At 44.7% G+C, this 26,005-nt stretch overlaps 1 protein-coding gene across 4 annotated transcripts in view; it reads right to left on the bottom strand.

Annotated features, from left to right (window-relative positions):
* The window catches only part of LOC134341158 (CUB and sushi domain-containing protein 1-like), a 2,430,601-nt gene extending 2,405,424 nt beyond the window's left edge, over positions 1-25,177 (bottom strand). For all 4 annotated transcript variants that reach the window (XM_063038952.1, XM_063038962.1, XM_063038968.1 and 1 more), the window contains exon 1: positions 24,602-25,177. In XM_063038952.1, the coding sequence (XP_062895022.1) occupies positions 24,602-24,698 (97 nt within the window). In that variant the 5' untranslated portion in view covers positions 24,699-25,177. The remainder of the gene's footprint in view (positions 1-24,601) is intronic.
* Between the last annotated feature and the right edge of the window lie 828 nt (positions 25,178-26,005).

The raw sequence follows: 26,005 nt of genomic DNA, 5'->3' as shown, positions 1-26,005 counted from the left end.
CTTTGCCTATTGCCACAACATGAGGGGTAATTGATAAGCTCATGGCCTAAGGTAGAAGGAGTCAATTTTAGAAAACCTAGCACATTTATTTTTCAACATAGTCCCCTCCTACATTTACACACTTAGTCCAGCAGTTGTGGAGCATACGGATCCTTTCTTTGTAGAAGTCGGAATCTTGTTCCTCCAGAAGTGGTCCACAGCAGGGGTGATTGATAAGTTTGTGGCCTAAGGTAGAAGGAGATGAGTTATACAGCTCTTGTTACATGCACATGCAGTTCAACTCTTTGATTGATTATGCAGAAAAGTTTGAAGTTAATAACTCATCTCCTTCTACCTTAGGCCATGAACTTAACAATTACCCCTGCTGTGGACACTCTCTGGAGGTCCAAGATCCGTATGCTCCATGACCGCTGGACTAAGTGTGTAAATGTAGGAGGGGACTATGCTGAAAAATAAATGTGCTAGGTCTTCTAAAATTGACTCCTTCTATCTTGGGCCACGAACTTATCAATCACCCCTCATATGTCTGCGGCAGATGCAATCTCACTGGCTTTTCACATGTTCTTGGATCACCTGGACAATACTAATATCTATGTCAGGATACTGCTTATTGACTACAGCACAGCATTTAATGCAATCATTCCTACAGTTCTGATTATAAAGCTCCAAAACCTGGGCCTCTGTCGTTCCCTCTGCAACTGGATCCTCGACTTCCTAACCAGAAGACCACAATCGCTGACAGTCAACTGGCACACCTCAGGGATGTGTGCTTAGCCCACTGCTCTACTCTTACTACATCTATGACAATGTGGCTAGGCACAGCTCAAATGTTTATCTATGAATTTACTGATGACTCAACTACTGTTAGCAGAGTTTCAGATGATGACTAGGGGGCACACAGGAGCGAGGTGTCACAGCAACAACGTCAGTAAGATCAAAGATTTGGAAAGGGTAAGACGAGGAAACACACACCAGTCCTCATAAAGGGATCAGAAGTGGTAAGTTCCTGGATGTTAACAAGTCTGAGAATCCATCCTGGGCCCAATCTATTGATGCAATTACAAAGAAGGCACAACAGTGGCTCTATTTCATGAGGAGTTTGAAGAGATTGGGAATGTCCCCAAAGATACTCACAAATTTCTACATGTATCATGGAGAGCACTCTGACAGGCTGCATCACCATCTTGTATGGGGGGAGGGCTACTGCACAGGATTGAAATAAGCTAAAGCGAGTCGTAAACTTAGCTCTGTCATGGGCACTAGCCTCCAGAGTATCCGGGGTATCTTCAAGGAGCAATACCTCTAAAAGGCAGTATCCATCATGAAGAACCCCCATCACCCAGGACATGCTCTGTTCTCAGTGTTACCATCAGGAAGGAGATACAGGAGCCTGAAGGCACACACTCAATGATTCAGGAAAGGTTTCTATCCCTCTGCCATCTAATTTCTGAATGAACATTGAACCCTTGAACACTACCTCATTACTTAGTAATATTTTATTCTTGCATTCATTATTTAATTTGACTATTAAATATATGTACAGTTACTGTATTTCACAGTTTTTTTCTCTATTATTATGTATTGCATTGTACTGCTGCCACAAAGACAACACATTTCACGAAATATATCTGTGATATTAAACCTGATTCTGATTCTGATCTACCTTTGAGGAGCAAACCACTGCAGTAACATGAGAGACACAAGAGACTGAAGATGCTGAAGTCTGGAGCATCACACAGCCACAGAGTAATAGAGCACTACAACAGAGAAACAGGTCCTTCAGCTGATCTAGTCCATGCCAAACAATTATTCTGCCTTGACCCATCAACCCATACCTGCATGAAAGATCTCCATAAACTTCCTAACCATGTACCTATCCAAGCTTCTCTTAAAAGTTGAAATTGAACCTGTATCAACCTCTTCCACTGGCAGCTCATTCCACAATTCCACCACCTTTGAGTGGAGAAGTTCAGTCTCAAGGTCCCCTTAAATATTTCTCCTTTCACCCTTAACCTATGACCTCTTGATCTAATGTCATCCAATCTCAGAAGAAAAAACCTGTTTGCATTTACCCTTTCTATACTCCCATAATTTTGTATACCTCTATCAAATCTCCCCTCAATCTGCTACGCTCAAGGGAAAAAAAAAGTTAACCTATTCAACCTAATCCCTTGTTCCAGCATCTCTGGAAGGGGAAGGCGTTATCAATGTTTCAGGCAGAGTCTTGTATCTTCAGCCATGATCCAGGCTTTTGACCCGAAACATCGACAATTCCTTGCCCCCCACCCCACCCCAGCCCCACCACAGATGCTGCTCAACCCATTGAGTTCCTCCAGCAGATTTTTTTATATTGCTCTGCAGCCACACCTGGTTTTAGGAGATTTGGTATGTCACCAAAAACTCTAGCAACTTTCTACAGATATACCGGGGAGAGCATCTCCATCTGGTACGGAGGCACCAATGCACATGATCAGAAAAAGCTGCAGAGGGTTGTAAACTCATCCAGTTCAACATGGGCACTAGCCTCCCTGCCATTAAGGACATCTTCAAAAGGTGATGCCTTAAGAAGAGCATGGCCTCTACTCATTACTACCATCAGAGGAGAGATACAGGAGCTTGAAGACACATACTCAAAATTTTAGGAACAGCTTCTTCCCCTCTGCCATCAAATTTCTGAATGGTCCATGAACCCATGAACACTATTTCACTCTTTTTGCTCTCTTTCACTACTTATGTGGATGTATATATATATATAGTAATTTAAATTTATGGTATATTTTATATTTTATGTATTGTACAGTACTGCTGTCGTAAAACAACAAATTTCATTACATATGTCAGAGATGATACACCTAATTCTGATTCTGAATTTCGGATTTAAAGATTACTAACATCCTTGCACTGAATCATGTCACATTTAATGCACATTTTTCACATTTTCACATCCTGATGTATATCTGTTTTAAGTGAGAATAATTCACAAATTATAATTTTGTCGAATATTGTCAGGGAAGGATAACTGAATACATGTTACCAAGATATTTGTTATCAGGTGTATAACACTGATTGATCATCTTTATTCTGGAACACAACAGTGCAATTTATCTGAGACTTTGCAGTATAATGCGTGTTTTTCTCCTTTTAAGTTCAGCCACTTAACTGAAAGAGTGAGCGGAGATATTCCAAGAACTAGCAGTGTGGTTCACTATAATTAGATACAACCTCAACGGAGAAAGGATAGAATAATCCTAGTAATCATTATTTTGGCAACAGAAGACAGAGGGTAATGGGGACTGCTGCCTGTGACGAGTGTTTTTCCACGTTGATTGGTGCTGAGACCCTTGAAGGTTGTAATGTCAATGTTCTGGGTGCGAATGTAGGAGATGTGGTAAGTTTGCAGATGACACGAAGATTGGTGGAGTTGCTCGCGGTGTGGATGGAGATCTTAGACTGAAATGTGCTGAGAACTGGAAGACAGTGTTTAAAGCTGATTAAGTGTGAGGTGATAATGAGACTTGGACATAGGCCAGGCAACTCGATAGTTAGTGCAACGCAATTATGGTGCCAGCAATTGGGGATCAATTTCCACCACTGTCTATAAGGAGTCTGTAAGTTCTCCCATGATTGCATGTATTTCCTCCAGGTGCTCTGGTTTCCTTCCACGTTCCAAAGACATGTCGGTTAGTAGTTTAATTGGTCGCAGTGCGAGGTCATTGGCCTGGAAGGGACTATTACCATGCTGTATCTCTAAATAAATAGAAACGAAAGGCCAGGTCTCAGGGTATATCAAACAATAGAGGAGCCTTGCTGTTCTAGTGCAAAGATTCTTGAAGGTGACAACAGAGGTGGATAATGAGGTTGAGAATGCATGTATGATGTTAGCCTTCATTAGTCAAAGAAATGAAGACAAGAGCAGAGAGGTTATGCTTTAACTTCATGAAATGTTGGTCAGACCTCAGCTGGTGTACTGGGCACAATTCTGGTCACCACACTATAGGAAGGATGCAATAGCGCTGAAGAGGTGCAAGAGAAGAGAACATTCACTAGGATATTGCCTGGGGTGGAACATTTTATTTCTGAGGAGAGACTGGAGGTGCTGGGTCTGTTCTACCTCGAGGTAGAAGAAGAGACATGATTGAGGTATCTAATGGTATATGGGGGGTATATAGGGCTGTTAAAACAAAATAATCACACCATCTTAATGTTTTCTTCCCCAGACAGTTAATCTGATAAACTTTTTAGTTACCCCCCACCCCTCTCCATTTAATACATGTCTGTAAACACCTAAAACTATTTTTATAATGTTGTTTATGTTGTAAGTACATGCTAGTATTTATGGATTTATGTACATTTATTTAATATCCATACTTTAACCTCTAACTTTATTCTATATAATATTGTAATCCAATATCCCTCATAATTGTTGAATGTTGTTGCTTTTGTTGCATGTCACACCATGACCAACGCAACACAGCAAATTCCTAATGCATGTAAATGTATATGGAGAATAAAGTTCTTCCTTGATCCTTGATTCTTGATAGAGTAAACTGCAAAAAAAGACCCTTTTCTAATAAGCATATAACTAGGGGATATAGATTGGAAGAAATTTAGAGGAGATTTGTGGACTATCTTTTTTCACCCAGATAATGATGAGTTTCTTGAACATACTACTGAAGAGAGTGTTGGAAACAGAGTCACTAAGAGCATTGGAGATGTATCTCAGCAAGCATTTACAGTAAATGACTTAGACAATGATGCTCTTGGGCCATGTACAGGAAGATGGGATTCAAAGTTCAAAAGTTCAAAGTAAATGTATTACCAAAATATGTGTATGTCACCATATATTACCACAAGATTCATTTTCTTGCAGGCCTTCGTCAGAAAATCAAGAAATGCAATAGAATCATTGAAACACTGCACGCAAGGACTGAGAAACAACCAATGTACAAAAGAGGACGAGCTGTACAAATGCCAAAAATAAAACAATAAATAAATAAATAAATAATAGACAAATAAGTAGATAAGTGAGCAATTAATACTGAGAACATGAGTTGCAGAGTCCTTGAAAATGAGCCCATCGGTTGTGGAATCAGTTCAGAGTTGAGTTGGGTGAAGTTATCCACGCCAGTTCAGAACCCTGTTGGTTGTCGCATAATAACTGTTCCCAAACCTGGTGGTGAAGGACCTAAGGCTCTTGTACCTCCTGCCCGATATTAGGTGCAGGAAGAGAGCATGGCTTGGATCATGGTGATCCTGTGTGATAGATGCTGCATTCTCCATGAAAATGTGTTCAATAGTGGGGAGGGATTTTCCTGTAATGGGATGGGCTGTATAGACCAATCACTGGTGTCTCCCTTCCTTCTACTACTCCCCCTATGTATCAGGAGTGTTGCAGACAAAGTGTCCAAAGCATTGTTGAGGATCCCCACAATCTCTTTGACATAGGACTGTCAGGATAGAGATACTGGAGCACCAGGATTAGAACTGCCAGCTTCTTCCTGCAGGCTGTGAGATTAGTGAATACCCTGCCACCACTGATGTCTTATCACTGGGCAGTGAGCTGTTTATGGCACACTGTATTGTTTAGTTTTTTCATGTACTGAGAGCATTTTGAATTATAATTTATTTATTTATGATAATATATTGGCTTATGTGTTGTGTGTTATGTCTTGTGGGTGCACCGTGGTTTATTTGTTTGTATATATCTATAGCCAGATAACAGTAAACTTGAACCTGAACTTGTCAATTGTTTAAAAACGCAAACAACAGGAATTCTGCAGATGCCGGAAATTCAAGCGACACACATAAAAGTTGCTGGTGAACGCAGCAGGCCAGGCAGCATCTTTAGGAAGAGGTGCAGTCAGGACGAAGGGTCTCGGCCTGAAACGTCGACTGCACCTCTTCCTAGAGATGCTGCCTGGCCTGCTGCGTTCACCAGCAACTTTTATGTGTGTTGCTTGTCAATTGTTGTAGGTTTTCTGTTCATTGGAATGTGTTCCCACTGTTTGGCATGGAAAAGATGGGCTGAATGGTCTAGTTCCATACTATATCCACACAAGAGGATTCAATTAAAAAGAAATTGCTCCCTGCATCTTCACACCACCTTGAATTGGCCTTAGAATTTACTCACTAGCAATATTAAAATCCATAAAGTTTGTTACATGCCAAAAATGCTAATGATTTCTGAATCAAGTTAATCCCAGCTGACCGGCAGAGGAAACACTTTGGCCTTCAGGGAGGTTTAGTTTACAAACCAGAAATCTTCAGACTTAACCCTCGACTCCATCCGATCTGCTTATGTGTGGCAGAATTCAGAGAGCGGCTTACTCACTATTGCCACCTAGTGACCCATGCTGGGAAGTGTTTGGATGGAGAGCCCCGTCTCCTCTGGGGTACACAAACTAAATGACATATATAACTGCCTAAAATCCTGAAACCTAAAGCCACTCGTGCTGCTGACTCCGGTGAGTCCTGAGAAGGACTGGTAGATGACCCACCTCTTTCCAAAAAGTAGGTCAAGTTCTACTCAAATCAGCAGGTAAAATCTCTGCTTTAATGGTGAAGTGCAATTCGTATAGATGTGGAGGTCAAATATAATGAGCAAAATGCATTTAGTCATAGGACACTTGGCAGTGTAAATATACAGAGGGATCATGAGGTACAGACCCACACAAGTAGATAGGTTGGTAAAAAAGGCAGACGACATGCTGGTATTCACTGTGTACAAGAGTCAGGATGCCATGCTGCAACTTTATAAAACTGGTTAGGCTGCACTTGGAGTAATGTGTGCAGTGCTGATCACCCCATTACAGGAAGGATGTGGAGGCTTTGGAGTGAGTGCAAAACAATTTCACCAGGATGCTGCCTGGATTAAAGGGTATGAGCACTAAGGAGAGGTTGGACAAACTTGGGTCATTTTCTCTGGAGTGGCAGAAGCTGAGGGAAGAGGTTTAGAGAATTATGAAAGGTATTGATATAATGGACAGTCAGAATCAGGTCATCGCTGGTTGAGTTCTTCATGGCATGGCCATCAGCCTGACTATCTTCAGCTGCTTCAGTGATGACTCTCCTTCCGCCACAATATTAGAAGTGGGAATGTTTGCTGATGGATCCACATTGCTCAATTCTAGTTACGGCTCCTGCAAAAGTGGAGTAGCCCATAAACACGTGCAGCTGGACATGGACAACATACAGGATTGGGCAATCTCCACACCACAAGAGTGCCGTGCAATACCTGCCTTCAACAGCAGGGATCCTTAACAACTACCCTCAACATCCCATGTCATGACTATGACTGAGTTTACATCCTGAGCAGCCACCATTGGCCAAAAACTCAGCTGGGCCAGACTCAAAGTTCAAAGTAAATTTATTATCAAAATACATATGTGTCCCCATGTACTACCCCGAAGTTCATTTCCTTCAGGCGTTCATAGTAGAACAAAGAAATACAATAGAATCAATGAAGAACTACACACAAACTATAACTGACAGACAACTAATGTGCAAAAGAAAACAAACTGCAAATAAAAAAAATTTAAATTACATAAATAAATAATACTGAGAACATGAGTTGTAGAGTCCTTGAAAGTGAGCCCATAGGTTGTAGAATCAGTTGAGAGTTGAGGTGAGTGAAATTAGGAACAATACGAAGAAGTATTGTGACTGTAGGAACAAGTCACAGGCTGGGCATTCTGTGGTAAGTGACTTGCCTCCTGATAACCCAACTCCTTTCCATCATCTATACAAATGAGGATTGTGATAAGTTTTGTGTGTGTTGCTCTGGATATCCAGCGTCTGCAGAATCTCTTGCAACTATGAAGCACTTTGAGAAGAGAAAACAAAAAGTGACCTGTGAAGTTATTCTATCTCTTTCTCTGGACATTAGAGATTCAGATTCAGATTAATTTTTCACGTGTACATCAAAATATACAGTGAAATGCATTGTTTACATTAACAACAAACACACACAAGTGGGGCACCCCTCAAGCATTGCCACACATTCTAGTGCCAAAATAGCATGCCCACGAAGCTTGGCAGAACAACACAGAGTCAAGGTTCACAATTGTTTAATGTAATTTCCACTACACAAGTATAAAGGATGATATAATCATTGCTCTGAATCTGACGCAGCACAAAAAACACAGTAGATAAAGAACACCATCATAAAAATATAAATACGCAAGATAGCTTATATATGTAGGTTGATTGCATGTCCATAAAGTGACGGTAGGCACAGGAGTGTCTGTACACAAGATGACTGACAGTTTCCTCTTCTCAAAGTGCTTCATAGTTACAAGAGAGTCTGCAAGTTCTGGAAATCCAGAGCAACACACACATGCTAAAGGAACTGAGCAGGTCAAGCAGCATCTTAAAATGAAGCTCACAGACAATTATTCGGATCACTCCCAACTGTGAGCAGACCAGGCCATTGGACCCATGGATTCAGCGTCATTTCATCCGAAGAGAAACAACGGGCGACAAGCTTCAGCCATGCATTCCATGAAATGGTAGATAGGATGGTGGCACGGATAGACAGAACGGTGAAGAAAGCTTTTGTAACACTGGCCTTAATCAGTCAGGGACATTATGTTGCAGATGTCCAAGTGATTGGTGAGGGTACATTTTTAATATTGTGTTCAGTTTTGGTCACCGTGTTGTCGAAAAGATAACATGAATCTGGAAAAGGGTGCAGAGGAGATCTACAAGGATGTTGCTGGGACTCGGGAGATTAAGTTATGGAGAGAGTTTGGGCAGGCTTAGACTTTATTCCTTGAAGGGTAGAAGACTGACAGTCAATACTCACAGTCTTTTTTCCAGGTTTGGGGAGTCAAGAATTGGGGACATAGGTTTAAGGAGAGAAGGGAGAGATTTAATACGAATCTGAGAGGCAGCTTTTTCACCCAGAGTGTGGTCAGTACATGGAATAAACTGCCAGAGGAAGTGGTTAAGGAAGGTACATTAACAACATTTAAAAGGCACTTGGAGGCCTACAGGGATACAAAAGGTTTAGAGAGATATGAGTCAAATATGGGCAAATGGGACTAGCTTGGATGGGAATCCTAGTTGGCATGGCTAGATGGGCCAAAGGGCCTGTTAATGTGCTGCATGACGCAGTGACTCAATTACTCCATGAGAGGTCAAGAAACAACTGTGGGCCTTGGACACAGAATGAAAGCTTTGGGAACATGTACTGTTCTATTAGTTGTTTGAAGATCTGTGTCCCAGAACTAGCCAGAACTTCATCTGTGCTGTTCGAGTACAACACTGACACTTATCCAGTTATCCAGGCATGCCCTACACACACAAAGAAGCAGTCCAAAAAGGGAGCAATTCACAATGAACAATAACAATAAGAGGGATCATGAGAATGATCCCGGGAATAAAAGGGTTAACATACGAGGAATGGTTGGGGCTCTGGGTTTGTATTCGCTGGAGTTTGGAAGAATGAGGAGGGATCTCATTGAAACCTATCAACTAGTGAAAGGCCTAGATAGAATGAATAAGGGGAGGATTCCTATACTGTATTGGGAGAGTCTAGGACTAGAAGGCACAACTGCGGAATACAAGGACATGAGGAGGAATTTCCTTAGCTGGAGGGTGATGAGTCTGTGGGATTCACTGCCACAGACAGCTGTAAAGGACAAGTCATTGGGTATACTTAAAGCGGATAGCTAAGTTCTTGATTAGTAGGGATATCAAAGGATACGGGGAGAAAGCAGAAGAATGGGGTTGAGAGGGATAATAAATCAGCTATGATGGAACAGCAGAGCAGATTTGTTGGGCTGAATGGCCTAATTCTGCTCCTATGCCTTGTAGTCTTATGGTCTTTACCAGAGGCAAACCGATCAAAAAGGAATATCTGACAAGTTGTTTGAAATATTATTATCAATAGTCTTCAGTATTGGTATTATTTATGCAGACTATCCCAAACAGAAAGCTTGCTGACACATTTCATAATTCAAATTTAGCTCTATCTCTTTGGTCCCCAACTGTGGTATCCTCTAAAAATATCTTTGCCTGTGACTCTCAGCAGCAATGCATCAAGGCTAGATTATTTCTGATGCTACAGAGGAGGAAATGGGTTCTTGCAGACACAAGTTAGATTGCCATATACAGACTGGAAGATGGGTAAATAGACCCCTACTGCCTTAATGCACTCAGCAGCAAACACAGCACTTTAAATGTCAGATTCAGAATCAGATTTATTATTTTATTTTATTTAGAGATACAGTGCAGAACAGGTTCTTCCAGCACAACAAGCCCAAAAACCCACCGATTTAACCCTAGCTTAATCACAGGGCAATTTACAATGACCAGTTAACTACTAACCAGTACGTCTTTGGAATATGGAAGGAAACTGGAGCATCCACAGAAAACTCATGCGTTCATGGGGAGGAACGTACAAACTCCTTACAGATGGCATCAGAATTGAACTCTGAACTCTAACACCCAGAGCTGTAACAGCATCTCTCCAACCACTACACTACCTTGGCGCCCAAATTATCATTGACATAATTAGTGAAATGGTTGTTTAGTGGCAGTAGTACAGTGCAATATATAAAATATACAATAAATTACAATAAGAAATATATATATTTCTATAGAATTATATATACTGTATAATTACTGTAAATTAATAGTACAAAATGAGAGGGAAAAAATAGAGGTAGTGTTCATGGGTTCAGTTCTGTTCAGATATCAGATGACAGAGGAGAAGAAATTGTTCCTAAAAGGATGAGCGTGGGTCTTCAGGCTCCTGTAGCTCCCTCTTGATGGTAGCATTGAGAAAAGGGCATGTCCTGGTGTTTGGGGTCTTTAACGATGGCTGCTGCCTTTTTGAAGTATTGCCATTTGAAGATATCCTCGGTAGTAGGGAGGCTGGTGCTCATGATGGAGTTAGATTAATTTATCAATCCTCTACAGCATTTTCCAATCGTGTACAGTGGCCCCTCCATAACAGATGGTGATGCAATCAATGAGAAAGCTCTCCAAGGTACATACCAAATCTCCTCAAACTCCTAATGAACTATAGGCTCTGGTGCGTCTGCTTCATACTGTACTTGCATCCTTAAAGTAACCAAGCTGATAAGAGTCTGAGCCTTACCAGATAACCAGCTGCTCCTGCTTCCTGATGAAGGGTCACGGCCTGAACCATTGACTGTTCATTCCCCTCCACAGATGCTGCCTGTCTTGCAGAGTTCCTCCAGCACTTTGCCTATTTCTCCCGGCTACGCTCCTCACCAAAGAAATTTCAGCCTTATTTCAAAAGCCAGGTCAAAGGAAGAGATGATTTGATCAAATTGTCACTCACAAAATAGAAGGCAAAGTTAGAATCAAGCAAATACCTCAGTTATCTAAATATACTGCAAAACAAGTGTTGGATCCAATTGTTTAATTATCATTTTCTTTACAGTTTAACAATTATCTGATTATCTTTTAAGTAGCCTTTATATACATAACAATTTAATATGCCTCAAGTGACTATATAAAGTATAATTCTGTAAATGTCTTTATTCTTTCATTATGGGAATGAGTGTTTTCTCACTGGTTTATTTTGATTGTAGCACTGATTACGTATTTTCTAATTGGATTGTTATCTATGGGATTTTCTTATCTTTAAGTATAAACTTTTCTCTTTTGTGCTTGGTACAATCAAGTAGCAGTGACCCTCCTGTTCCTGTTCTCTTTATTCTATCAACTCTTAATAACATTATCAAGAAGCAACAAGTTGTATGCCTCCTTCCTAACGTCTAAAAGAACCTCAGATTTAAACATCTGAATCCAACACAACTCATACCATCACCTCAGAAACCATTGTCACAACAGATAAGTGCATCAAGATCACCGTATCTGAAATGTGCTGGTATCATTGAGTAACCTCAGTCAGGTTTGAGAAACCTATCATATCCTGATTAAAATTAGTACATCATATTGCATAGGGAATCCAGGCACATTCTTTGAGAAGGACATCACTGGCTTTTTCAATTTCATGAACACAGAGGAGATTTACTCGGATGCTGCCTGTCTAGAAAACATGTCTTATGAGGATAGGTTGAGTGAGCTGAGGAGAATTGGCAGATGAGGGGTGATTCGATAGAAGTGTACAAGAGGATAAGTGGATAGCCAAAGACTTTTTCCCAGCATAAACTGGTTAATAAGGAGAGCATAATTTTAGGGTGATTATCAGGGGAAAGTATAAGAGGAATATGAGAGGTATGTTTTTTACACAAAGAGTCGTGGTTGTGTGGAATATGCTGCGGGGTGGTGGTAGGATAATGTGGGAGGGAAGGGTTGGATTGATCTTATAGTAGGTTGAAAAGTTGGCACAACATTGTGAGCGGAAGATCCTGTGCTGCATTGCACTGTTCTGCATTCAATGATCTATACATATGCCAGCGACTAGGACTAAGAGAAACAGTGAAGAGAGAGAGGAGTAAGGGAGAAAGGAATTTATCGGTACTCTGTCATGGCTAACCAGTGTTTAAACAGTGACCTACCACCCCACCAGCCTTCGAGTCCAACATATAATTCTCCGTAACTTCTGCCACCTCCAACGGAATCCCACCACCAAACACATCTTTCCCTCCCCCCACTTTCTGCTTTCCGCAGGGATCGCTCCCTACGTGACTCCCTTGTCCATTCATACTCCCCATCCCTCCCCACCGATCTCCCTCCCAGCACTTATCAATGTAAGCAGAACAAGTGCTACATCTGCCCTTACACTTCCACCCTCACCACCAGTCAGGGCCCCAGACAGCCCTTCCAGGTGAGGCAACACTTCACCTGTGAGTCGGCTGGTGTGATATATTGTGTCCGGTGCTCCCGGTGTGGCCTTATATATATTGGTGAGGCCTGACGCAGACTGGGAGACCGTTTCACTGAACACCTATGCTCTGTCCACCAGAGAAAGCAGGATCTCCCAGTGGCCACACATTTTAATTCCATGTCCCATTCCCATTCTGATATGTCAATTCATGGCCTCCTCGACTGTCAGGATGAAGCCACACTCAGGTTGGAGGAACAACACCTTATATTCCATCTGGGTAGCCTCCAACCTGATGCCATGAACATTGATTTCTCTAACTTCCATTAATAGTCCTCCTCCCCTTCTTACCCCATCCCTTATTTATTTTTTTTAATTATTCCCCCCCTTTTTTTCTTTTTCTCTCTCTTTTCTCTCTCTGTCCCTCTCACAATCACTCCTTGCCTGCTCTCCATCTTCCTCTGGACTCCCCTCCCCCTTTCTTTCTCCCCAGGCCTCCCGTCCCATGATCCTCTCCCTTCTCTAGCTCTGTATCCCTTTTGCCAATCACCTGTCCAGCTCTTAGCTTCATCCCTCCCCCTCCTGTCTTCTCCCATCATTTTGGATCTCCCCCTCCCCTTCCCACTTTCAAACCTCTTACTATATTTTCTTTCAGTTAGTCCTGACGAAAGGTCTCAGCCCGAAACTTCGACTGTACTTCTTCCTATAGATGCTGCCTGGCCTGCTGCGTTCCACCAGCATCTTGTGTGTGTTACATGAAAGTTCGTCCTTTTTCTCATGCATTACGAAATAGAAATTTATATTTGCAAACTTCGTGAAATTGCATATTTATCTTTGACAAACTGGTAAAACTGTTTCAATATTATGCATTAATGCATAAAGCAAAAACCATATGGCAATAATATTTCAGTGTGAATATTTCACCAAGCAAAATTCCACAAAATACTGGCCCCACTCCCAGTACAGTCAAATCCAAATGTGCTTGTTCTTTTACAGTATTCTAAGTAAGACCATGAACACAAAAAAGTTGTATCACTGGACTTCTAAAAGCTTATTAATTCTATGAATGAAGGGAGAAGTTCTTATCTCATCACACACCTGTGTGGGCATTTTCATAATCCTTAATTTGTGAGTAATAATATCTGAATGCACTCTGTATGCAGGGATTTAGCACTGTTAACAAACTGATCTTTTTTTTGTGAAGCAGTCTGAGAATGTGTAAGATCATACAAGCTTTTAAGTTTGCAAGGATGAGGAATTTGTTATCATCATGTCCTTTCCCAGGCATGAAATTAAGTGCCCAAAGTTGTCGCTAACACACATCCTACACCGGAAATCTGACACTGGCCAGACTGGCAAATTCAGAAAACTTAAACATGCATTGCATCCTTCGGAGATGAAATAATGGATTGAGTACCAATATGAAACTCAGTTTGTAAACTGCTCCCCTGATCAGTGGAAGACATTGGAGCAGAATTAGGTCACTTAGCCCATAAGGTTTGCTCCGCCATTCTATCATGGCTGATGTTTTTATTCCTCTCAACCCCATTCTCCTTCGACAGTTTGACTAATCAAGAACTATCAACCTCCGTTTTAAATATACTCAATGACATGGCCTCTACTGCCACCTGTGTCAATGAATTCCACAGATTTACCACTCTCTGGCTAAAGAAATTCTTCCTTATCTCTGTTCTAAATAGATGTTTTTCAGATCTGAGGCTGCCCCAATACTAAAAGTTAGGATAGTCCAAACTTTCAAAAATCTGTCTGAATGTGAGGTCTGTGTAAGAACTTCAATTAAACAAAAGGATTCCTTACTTCCCACCTGACTCTCTCCTCCCACAAATTCATCTGTGCTCATTGAAAGACATTTTGGCCTAACTTTGTTTGGAACAGTGAACTGAAAGGAGGAATTGGGTCTCCTCCTCCTCCTGAACTAGTAAGCAGAACTTTGTGAGGATGGAATTAATACATGATGATTATTGCTATTAATCTGAACAAAAGGATTGAAATCCACTTTACGGTGTTATTAAAACATCAGTACATTGTGTACCATTTTTGTTTCTATTGTGTGCAGTTCTGGGACCCTGTAAATGGAAAGATTTAGCTAAGTTACGAAGAATGAAGAAAAGATTTACAAGCGTGCTGCCAGGACTTGAGGACCTGAGTTATAGCAAGAGGTTGGACAGGCTAGAATTTTATTCCTCAGCTTGGACTTCCTGATGAAGGATCTCTGCCTGAAGCATTGACTGATTTGTCCTTTCCATAGATGCTGCTTGGCTTGCCGAGTTCCTCTGGCATTTTGTGTTTGTTACTCTGGATTTCCAGCCTCTGCAGAATCTCTTGTATCCATGACTTTATTTTATGATACGTAACAGACGGAAACATGTATCAAATCATGAGAGGCATAGCCAGAGTGAAAGTGATAGGGTGATAGTCTTTTGCTCAGGAAAGGGGAACTAAAAGTTAGAGTGTACGGGTTTAAGGAGAGAGGGGAGAGATTTAAAAGGGACCTGAGGGGCAACTTATTCACATTGATGGTGGTCAGAATATGGAATAAACTGGAGGGGAAGTGGTTAAGACAGGTACCATAACAACACAGGACAGCATGGTAGCATAACAGTTGATGTAACACTATTACAGCACGTGTGACCCAGGTTAAATTCCTGCCACTGTCTGTAAAGGGTTTATATGTTCTCCCTGTGACCGCATGGGTTTCATCCGGGTGCCCCGGTTTCCTTCCACATTCAAAAGAAGTCCAGGTTAGTACGCTTGCTGAATTACATGGGTGTAATTAAGAGGTGCAGCTCATTGGGCAGTAAGACCTGTGACGCTGCATCTCTAAATAAAAAAACATTTAAGACATTTGGATAGGAAAGGATTAGAGGGAGATTGACTAAACACAGGCAAGTGGGTCTAGATGAAACAGGCATCTTGTTCATATGGAGCAGATGGGCTGAACGGCCTCTTTCCATGCTGTCTGATTCTAACGACCTGACTGGCCCTCATACAGATGGGCTGAATGGCCTTTTTCCATGCTGTATGACTCTAACTACTGACTGGCCCTCATACTGCACTGACGTGATCATGTTTTGATTTTGGAATGTCCAGTCAGAGTTTTTTTTAAGTGCCTATTTGTATCACCCTGATTGTATCATCCTGACTGTATCATCCTGTTTGCTGCCCTGGACAAAATGGGCCACTGATTTCGACTGCTGATCATTTGCCTGCTCCCACTATTGTCGTTGATTTCAGGTGGGACACCCCAACTAACCACATCTGAAGGCAAATACGTGTTTGCCTCTTGCACTACGAAAAAGCAACATTGTCAAAAGCAGGTGATTACAAAGAAGAAAGCAAAACTATGCAGGGCCTTTGTGGTAGAAGGTCGTGGCATTGCACTGAATGTCAGTTTAACCTCTATATGAATAATTTATTCTTTCCACTTGCAATGTGAAGTCAAAGCAGTAAACCTTCCCAGTTGGTTAAATATGTAATTCCAAGAGCAGATTGTATTCTGGTGTGTGTAATTCTGGTCTCCCCATTACAGAAATGATGTGGAGGCTTTGGAGAATTTGAAGATGTTTCACAACATCCTCATTTGTACCTCTTAACATTCTCTATAAAGTCCAATTGCAAAGACAGAGTGGTAGAACAAGGACTCAACATAGAATGTCAATCACAATACAGGCCCTTTGGCCCAGGATGTTGTGCCGACATTTTAACCTACTTCAAGATTAATCTAAACCTTCCCTCCCACAAAGCCCTTCAGCTTCTTTAAATACCCTAACGTATCTGCCTCCACCACCTCCCCAGCAGAATGTTCTATGCACCCACTATTTTCTGCACCCTGGTGTTAACCATTTTCACCCTGATCTTTGTGTCTTGTACATTTCTCTCAAGTCACCTCTCATCCTCAGCATAGTGTTCAGCACCAATACAATGGGTTGAAGTACCTGTTCCTGTACTGTTCTGTGTTCCACGTTCCTGTACTGTTCTGTGTTCTACGTTCCTGTACTGTTCAGCGTTCCACGTTCCTGTACTATTCAGCGTTCCACGTTCCTGTACTGTTCTGTGTTCCACGTTCCTGTACTGTTCTGTGTTCTACGTTCCTGTACTGTTCAGCGTTCCACGTTCCTGTACTATTCAGCGTTCCACGTTCCTGTACTGTTCTGTGTTCTATGTTCCTGTACTGTTCTGTGTTCTATGTTCCTGTACTGTTCTGTGTTCTACGTTCCTGTACTGTTCTGTGTTCTATGTTCCTGTACTGTTCTGTGTTCTACGTTCCTGTACTGTTCTGCATTCCACGTTCCTGTACTGTTCTGTGTTCCACGTTCCTGTACTGTTCTGTGTTCTACGTTCCTGTACTGTTCTGCATTCCACGTTCCTGTACTGTTCTGTGTTCTACGTTCCTGTACTGTTCTGTGTTCTACGTTCCTGTACTGTTCTGCGTTCCACGTTCCTGTACTGTTCTGTGTTCTATGTTCCTGTACTGTTCTGTGTTCTATGTTCCTGTACTGTTCTGTGTTCTACGTTCCTGTACTGTTCTGTGTTCTATGTTCCTGTACTGTTCTGTGTTCTATGTTCCTGTACTGTTCTGTGTTCTATGTTCCTGTACTGTTCTGTGTTCTACATTCCTGTACTGTTCTGTGTTCCACGTTCCTGTACTGTTCTGTGTTCTATGTTCCTGTACTGTTCTGTGTTCTACATTCCTGTACTGTTCTGCATTCCACGTTCCTGTACTGTTCTGTGTTCCACGTTCCTGTACTGTTCTGTGTTCCACGTTCCTGTACTGTTCTGTGTTCCACGTTCCTGTACTGTTCTGTGTTCTACGTTCCTGTACTGTTCTGCATTCCACGTTCCTGTACTGTTCTGTGTTCTACGTTCCTGTACTGTTCTGTGTTCTACGTTCCTGTACTGTTCTGCGTTCCACGTTCCTGTACTGTTCTGTGTTCTATGTTCCTGTACTGTTCTGTGTTCTATGTTCCTGTACTGTTCTGTGTTCTACGTTCCTGTACTGTTCTGTGTTCTATGTTCCTGTACTGTTCTGTGTTCTATGTTCCTGTACTGTTCTGTGTTCTATGTTCCTGTACTGTTCTGTGTTCTACATTCCTGTACTGTTCTGTGTTCCACGTTCCTGTACTGTTCTGTGTTCTATGTTCCTGTACTGTTCTGTGTTCTACATTCCTGTACTGTTCTGCATTCCACGTTCCTGTACTGTTCTGTGTTCCACGTTCCTGTACTGTTCTGTGTTCTACGTTCCTGTACTGTTCTGCATTCCACGTTCCTGTACTGTTCTGTGTTCTACGTTCCTGTACTGTTCTGTGTTCTACGTTCCTGTACTGTTCTGCATTCCACGTTCCTGTACTGTTCTGTGTTCTATGTTCCTGTACTGTTCTGTGTTCTACATTCCATGAAAGGCAGTTTGTTTTTTTTAGAGATTCCAGCCCTTTAAGTTGCGCTGCTCAGCAACTCCCTCCCTCCCGCTGATACCCCAATTTAACTCAAACCTAATCATGGGACACTTTACAATGACCAATTAACTTGTGAACCAGTAGTTCTTTGGACTGTGGGAGGAAACCGGAGCAACTAGAGGAAACACACGCATTCACAGGGAGGATGTACATAGTCATCACAAATGGCAACAGAATTGAAATCTGAATTCCGACACCCTGAGCTGTAACAGCACTGTGCTAACCATGGCGCCCCGGATTATTTTATTTTAATTGAACTGTCCTGATCCCCCTCACAATGACTCAAATGCTAGTGAAAAACTGAAAACAGTTGCACTAAGTTCAGCAGGCAGCAGACGCACCTTCGATCAGCCACAAGCCGCAGCTCACATACTGCAGAGGCGAGTGCCTGCCCCAGGCTCACAGGGGTGAAACTGAGTCGTGGCGGCTGATGCCTCAGACAGCTCACCAAGCTCAGGGTACGTGTCTTTTATTTACAAAAATACATTTATTATAAATTCAAAGCACTCTATTAATGCACAATCACATTAGAAAGAAAAACCAGAGAAATCATAGGTACCATAGAATAAACTAACACATTCACATCCACAGCAAGGATGGCATTTAGCCCAATGGTCTCAGAACACCTCTGCATGACCTGTGGACACCGCGTGTATTTTTTCCACAGCCACCCTGGCACAGACATACCCTCTGAAAATTGCCAGGCAGTCAGCCCTGGCCAAAGTGTCTGCTGCCCACCTCCAGGACCCACTGATAGCCCCAGGAGCAGGTTGGGGTCACGTCAGGACCATGTTCCTGAAGGGGGTGGCAAGATTCAAGGAACTCCGCTCTGCCTGGAAGCAGGCATGCTATAGCAAAACTAACGCTGAGGAGATATTCCTCGCCCAAACCATCCTCTAATTCGCCCCTCAGCCATGCTAAGATTCAAGGTTCAAGGTTGCTTAATATCATTTCCTGTACACAAGTGTAAAGGAGAACAAAATAACTGTTTCTCTGGCTCTGGTGCAGCACAAAAGTACACAATAAGATCTACAACAGAATAATGATAAAAAGACAATAAATATAAATACATCAAATAGCCTCTCTACATATATTGATTGTATGTCCACAGAGTGATGCTAGACACTGGAGTGTCCGTACGTAAGGTGACTGACAGGAAAGGGTAAAGTAGTGGTGGTTGGGGTTGTGGAGGGGAGGTTTAGTGGGGGGAGATGTTGATCACCCTCAGTGCTTGGGGAAAGTCAGTGTTTTTGAGTCCCGCAGTCCTGGCTGTTGGGAGTGGGACAGACGCTCCATGAGAAGGACAAACCAGCCACACTGAGCTCCAGCACTATCCTACCCTGAACGTAGGAAGACAACACTGAGAGTGAAGACGGGAACTCCACAGGTCGGGCAGAACACGTGCAGGGTTCGGGAAAACAAACACCGGTCAATGCACACAAGATACGGGGGAGCTCAGTAGGTCAGGCAGCATCAATGGAAATGAATAAATGGTTGATATTTCAGGCTGAGGTGCTACACCAGGACCCTTTATCGGCCTGAAACATTGAGTGTTTATTCCCATCCATAAATGCTGCCTGGCCAGCTGAGTTCCTCCAGCATTCTGTGTGCTGTTCAGAACTGCCAGCATCTGCAGAATATCTTTTTTGTTTGTGATCAACATTGGCCAACTGTCTCTGTGCCTCTGTCAGTGCCACTCAACCCACTGAGTTCCTCTGGCAGGGGTGTGTGTGAATGGGGATAGGGTTCAGTAGGGGTGTGTGTGTGTGTGTGTGTGTGTGTGTGTGTGTGTGTGGCTTCAAGCACAGAATAGAATGGGTGTGTGTGAGAGTGGATGTGTGGGGGCGAGTGAGTGTGGTATGTGTGTATTTGTGTATGTGTATGTGTGTGGTGTGGATGTCGGTGTGTGAGGGGGTAGGAGTGGGTGTGAGGATCTAGGTGCGTTTGGATGGGTGTTTTGTGGGTGTGTGTCTATATATATATGTGTGTGTGTGTGGGTGTGTGTGTGTGTGGGTGTGTGTGTGGGGGGTGGGTGGATGTTCATGAGATTTGACAGTGTTAACTGGTGAGAGAAATAAAAACACAAATATTGAAATGTATGATTATCTGTATTGTGAGCATGCATGTCGCCGCATGCGTTAGCGGTGTAAGTTGGGGGGGTGAATGTTTGTGTGTGGGTGCGTATGGTGGGGGCAGTAGGGGTCAATGTAACTAGTTAAAAGGAAACAGTTGCTGGACAGCCAAACAACTCGCCTTCCGGCCGCATCCCTCGCCAGTCGGGCCCTACGGTGGCAGAGAGGGGTCACCCTCCCTCTCCGGACACTGAGACCCACCCGCCCCGCACAGCGGAGCCGGCCCGAACTTGCTGCCGCGGACCTTCTCCCAGCTCCGGACGACAAAGTCGAGCCCCTCGCTGGGCGGACGGAGCAGAACTAGTCCAGTGGCCGAGGAGTCAGGCGCGGGACCAGTGCCCTGCACCTTGCATTGCCCCGAATGATCAGCAAACGATGTATTTCTGCCACCCACCATGGGATCGCCACCAGGGTAATGGGTCGGAAAGCATCCGAGCCCCACGGTTCCAGCCAGGTGCTCCCAGCACCTCCCCGGCATCTACAATTTGCAGTGTGCTTCTGAACACTCGTGGAAGCAGACAGTCGGGTGCGAGGCCGTTCGGCCTTCCTATCCTGACCATTGGTCGGATAGACTGAACCTCAAAATACACCGTCCTTGTAAGGGATGGTACAGTGATGAATTCTGTGCACAGTAAAATCTGTACACTCGTTCACACAGACTGCACTGGCACACAACCAGCTCTCTCCACCTACATCCCCTCCCCCCCCATACACACATACATGCACACTCATATAAGCACACACACGCATAGGGTTCTCCCAAACGGGCACGCGCTCACACATACATCACACTCAGAACGCCAGGCAAAAAGATACACACAGGCTCCCGCCTCCACACATACACCCATTCACGCATATATATTGACACACAATGGGGTCTTTTAAGAGCCTCTTAGATAGGTACATGGAGCTCAGAAAAAACAGAGGGCCATGTGCTTGGGAAATTCTAGACAGTCTCTAAAGAAGGTTACACAGTCGGCACAACATAGTGGGCCGAAGGGCCTGTAATGTATTGTAAATTTCTATGTTCTGTGTTCACACATACACTTACGCTCACATGTTACATTCACGCCCGGCCAGACACACATAGACGCACAGACACGCGCGCACACACATACACGCACTACCACACACACACAGGCACACTCCCTCTCACACATAAACAGACACATTGACATACACACCCACACACTGCTATATTAACTGACATAGAGACGAGCGCGCACACACATACACAAAAACCACACACACACACACACACACCCTGCCACACATTGGCTACCACACCAGGTCCCGGGTTCGTGAGTGAAGAGAGAACTCATAGCGGGATAACCACCACCTGCACATCGTGGTACTGTACCCGTGAGAAAAGTAACCGGGAGAGGGCAGACCCTGAGACTTAGCTCCTGTCCATTTCTAATGAGATCCGCACTATTTCTTCGGCATTCTTTATCTATGTTGAGTGAAAAAGATTCCTGCCTCGAAACTCCTGTTCTCTGCCAGCAAGTGAAAACTCGCCCCCGAGAAGCGAGTCATTTTCTAAAAAAAAACAGCGCACCTCTCGAATTATTACCAAGCCCGGATCACTCCCTGTGAAGCCGCTTCCAGGAGGGGAGAGAGACGCTTCCTGCCAACGTTGCGGTCGGATATCACTGTTCGCTCCGCGGAAGGAGATGGGGTCCCGCGCGTTAGAATTACGGGGTCAGGCGCCCGGGGAGTTTGAGGAGATTTGGTATGTCACCAGCGACTCTAGCAAATTTTCGCAGGTGTACCGTAAAGAGCATTCTTACTGGTTGCATCACCATCTGGTTCGGAGCAGCTACTACCCAGGATGGGAAATAGCTGCAGAAAGTTGCAAACTCAGCCAGCTCCTTCATGGGAATAAGCACCCCCCCCCCCACCCCCGCATCGAGGATATCTTCCAGCGGTAGTCTCAGGAAGGCTATATCCGTCAGTAAGAACCTCCATCACCCTTTTCCCATTCCTACCACCGAGGAGGAAGTACTAGAGTCTCAGACGCACACTCAACGTTTCAGGAACAGCTTCTTCCCCTCCGCCATCAGATTTCTAAATGGACAATGAACCCATGAACACCTCTTCACTATTTTCTCTCTTTTTGCGCGATTGTAATTTATAGTTATTATGTATTGCTGTGTACTGCTGCCAGAAAACAACAAATTTCACGACATATGCTGGTGATATTCAACCTGATTCGGTGACAAACACACCAAGACCCCGAACTGGGCTGAAACAGGCGCCCTGCGAAACACCCACACCCCAGGCTGCTCCGAACACCAAGTGTCCGAGCCGGAATCGGTGGCTGTTAGGAGCGGGGAGGCGGGGGCGGGGGTGGGGGTGCAGAGCAGGTCCGCCTCACACTCTAGAACCAGACCATATCGGTCAGCTGTGGGGTCAACGCCCCAACTCCCTTGTCCACTCTGACCTCGAGCGGGGATGTAGGAAGTATTCACAACCGAACACATGGGAGCAACAGTGGAGAAAGTTGCCGACTCCCTCCGAACGCAGACGCGCTGGACCCGGTCCCGGTCCCGCACCGCGGTGAAGTCCGCAGGGCGCAGAAACCACGTGTTTGTTTCCATCGCTCCCCAAGCCAAACACTCGTTGAGACCAACACTATGACAGCCCATCTACCCTTCGCCCCAATTCTTGCCCCTTCCTCTCCAGTCCCTCCTGGTCCCACTTTCCACTCCATTTCAATCTGTACCTCCAATCCTCCCTCCAGGTTACAAACGCAACTCCAGTCACGCCACCCTCATCCTTACCATAATACCAGAGCATCACCCCTCAGCCTTCCCTACACACACGTCATCCCTCCCTTCATCGTCAGCCTTCGCTCCACTCCCCACCCCCTCACCCACATACACCTCATCTCCATCCTTCACCACTCTTCACCCACAGCTCATCTGTCTCCAACATCATTCCTCTTCTTCGCACACTCCTCATCCGCTTCTCTCACCCTACACCTCACCCCTCACCCATATACTTCTCATCCTTGCCTCTCGCTCCTACCCTCACCCTCATCCTTCATCCATCCCCTCACTGTTACACTGAACCCTGCACCCTTCACCCCTAGACCCCTCAACCTTTACCCCTTCCCCCAAACTCGCTCCCTCATGTACATATTCCTCATCCTCATATCTCTCCTCAACTTCACTCATCCCTCACCCATCCTCTATTTTACCCCATCATCCACATACTTATCATCCTCATTACTCACCTCCATCCCTTACTGTCACCACCTTCTTTCACTCCTCACACTCATTCCTCACACTTACCCCTCACACTCACCTTTCACACTCCTCATTCTCACTCCTCACGCTCACTGCTCGCACACACACTCATCATACTCAGCCTCGCACTCACCTTTCACACTCATTTCTCACACTCACCCTTCACATTCGCCCATCACACTCACCCTTCACATTCGCCCATCACACTCACCCCTCACACTCACAATCTCCTCACTCTTCACTCTCACTCCTCACTCGCCCCTCACACTCACTCCTCACACTCACTCCTCACACTCACCTCTCACACTCACTCCTCACACTCACCTCTCACACTCACACACTCCTCTCTCACTCCTCACTCTCACTCTTCACTCTCACTCCTCACTCGCCCGTCACACTCACTCATACTCACTCCTCACACTTACCTCTCACAGTGTCCCCTCATACTCACTCCCCACACTCCTCACACTCGCCTCTCACATTAACAACTCACCCTCATCTCCACACTCTCCACCCTCACTACTACGTTCACCCTCCATATCTGTCCTCACCCTCCACCGTCACTCTTCACCTCTTCACCCTCCACCCTCTTCTCCTCCCCTCCACCGCACCTCCTCAGCTCTCCCCCTGCACCCTCCCGAGTTCCGGACCCCTGCTTCAGCTCCGATCCCACAGAAACGGGCTGCGTGGGTCGGATCTCGGGAGTTGCGCGGCGCCAGTATTTCGATGACATGTCGGCGGCAGCGGAAGACGCGCAGGGGACCAAGGCCAGCTCCCGCACCGGGTCCGGTCCAGCTCCCCTCCGCACAGAGTTGTACACCAACGGAGAGAGGGAGAGGGAGAGGGAGAGAGGGGGAGGGAGAGGGAGAGGGAGAGAGGGGGAGGGAGAGGGAGAGGGGGAGAAAGAGAGAGAGAGAGAATCCCACAAACTACCTGCCTTCCTCCCCTCCAGCGAGATACACATGTGGTAGGATGACTTACCGCCGTCTGCAGCCGTCAGTCCGATATAGCAGAAGAGCAGTAGAAACCTCAGCGCTGTCCCGGCCGTCATCTCCATCCAAGGGGTGAAAGCTTTCATTCCAACACGTACAGAATCCGGCTTCACTGAGCGGCAGCGGGCGGACCGTGGTGAGGGAACCAGGTCTTCTGCCGGCCCGCTGACATAGCATGCATTGGACAGGAGGTTAGACACCAGCGCAGAGGAGAGAGATCGCTAACGCCTCGGTGAAATCCTGCGGAAAGCAATCCAGTTGCAAATCCCGAGAGGGAGAAAGGCAAACTGCGATGTGTGTGTGAGTGTGTGTGTGTGTGTGTGTGTGTGTGTGTGTGTGTGTGTTTGTGTGAGTGTGTGTGTATGTGTGTGTGTATGTGTGTGTGTGTGTGTGTTTGTGTGCGCGCGCGCGTGTGCGTGTACGTGCCTGTGTGTGTGCAAGAGAGTGTGTATGTGTGTGTGTGTGTGTGTGTGTGTGTGTGTGTGCGCGTGTGTATGTGTGTGTGAGAGAGAGAGAGAAAGAGAGAGAGAGATAGAGAGAGAGGGAGAGAGAGAGAGAGAGAGAGATAGAGAGAGAGAGAGAGGCAGCAAAGCAAAGCAAGCTCCAGTTCAGCAGCTCCAGTGAGTTGGACTCGACCAATTCAACACGCACAGGGGATACGGCTTCCTCGGGCAAACTCACCCCAGCCCGGATCTGTCTGGCACACACACACACACACATACACACACACTCGTATTCCCTCTCCCCACACCCTTCATGTAATGCAAGACACGCCGGGGCTTCCCGAGGGGGGACCCCTTCCCCGTGGGAGCCTAGACTATCTTCCACACAGATCCTAATGGGTGTTGTTCCTTTTCTTATATAGTATATATTCAATAACTACAAATCCCCAAATTTCAAAGTTTGAATGAAGAAATAAAAAACAAACTGGGGCAAGAATCAAACTTTATGAATCTATGTTTTTATTACCGCGGAATTTATAGATCACAAACGTGTTATATGCATCAGACTTGAAACTGATGTGAGAAATGCTTCATTGTGAATTCTTGGAAATCACTTAATAGCGCCCAGGTGCAGTGCTGAAAAGGACAGCTCCTGACTCACGTGTGAACTACGTTCAGATTCCTGTCTGCCCGCTGTTGGAACAATTCAGAGGCCGTGTTCTGAAAGAAACCCCCTTGTGTACAGTTGGTAAAACTCCCACTCGAGAGCAGATGGGTGCGAGCTCAGAAAAGGGATGGGGGGGAAAACCATGAAACTTGCGCCACGCGATTGAGAAAATGCGCAATAGGTATTACTTGGCCCTAAAAGCAAATGCGTAACGTTGCTGCCATCTAGCGGTAGCGGGACGCCATTTGCTGCGGTCTGTCCCAGCCCTGAGTTAAAGTGATAA

The sequence above is a fragment of the Mobula hypostoma genome, chromosome 2 (assembly GCF_963921235.1).
Source record: "Mobula hypostoma chromosome 2, sMobHyp1.1, whole genome shotgun sequence".
NCBI lineage: Eukaryota > Metazoa > Chordata > Chondrichthyes > Myliobatiformes > Myliobatidae > Mobula > Mobula hypostoma.
Note: the sequence above shows the minus strand (reverse complement) of the source record. Positions and strands in the feature narration are given on the sequence as shown.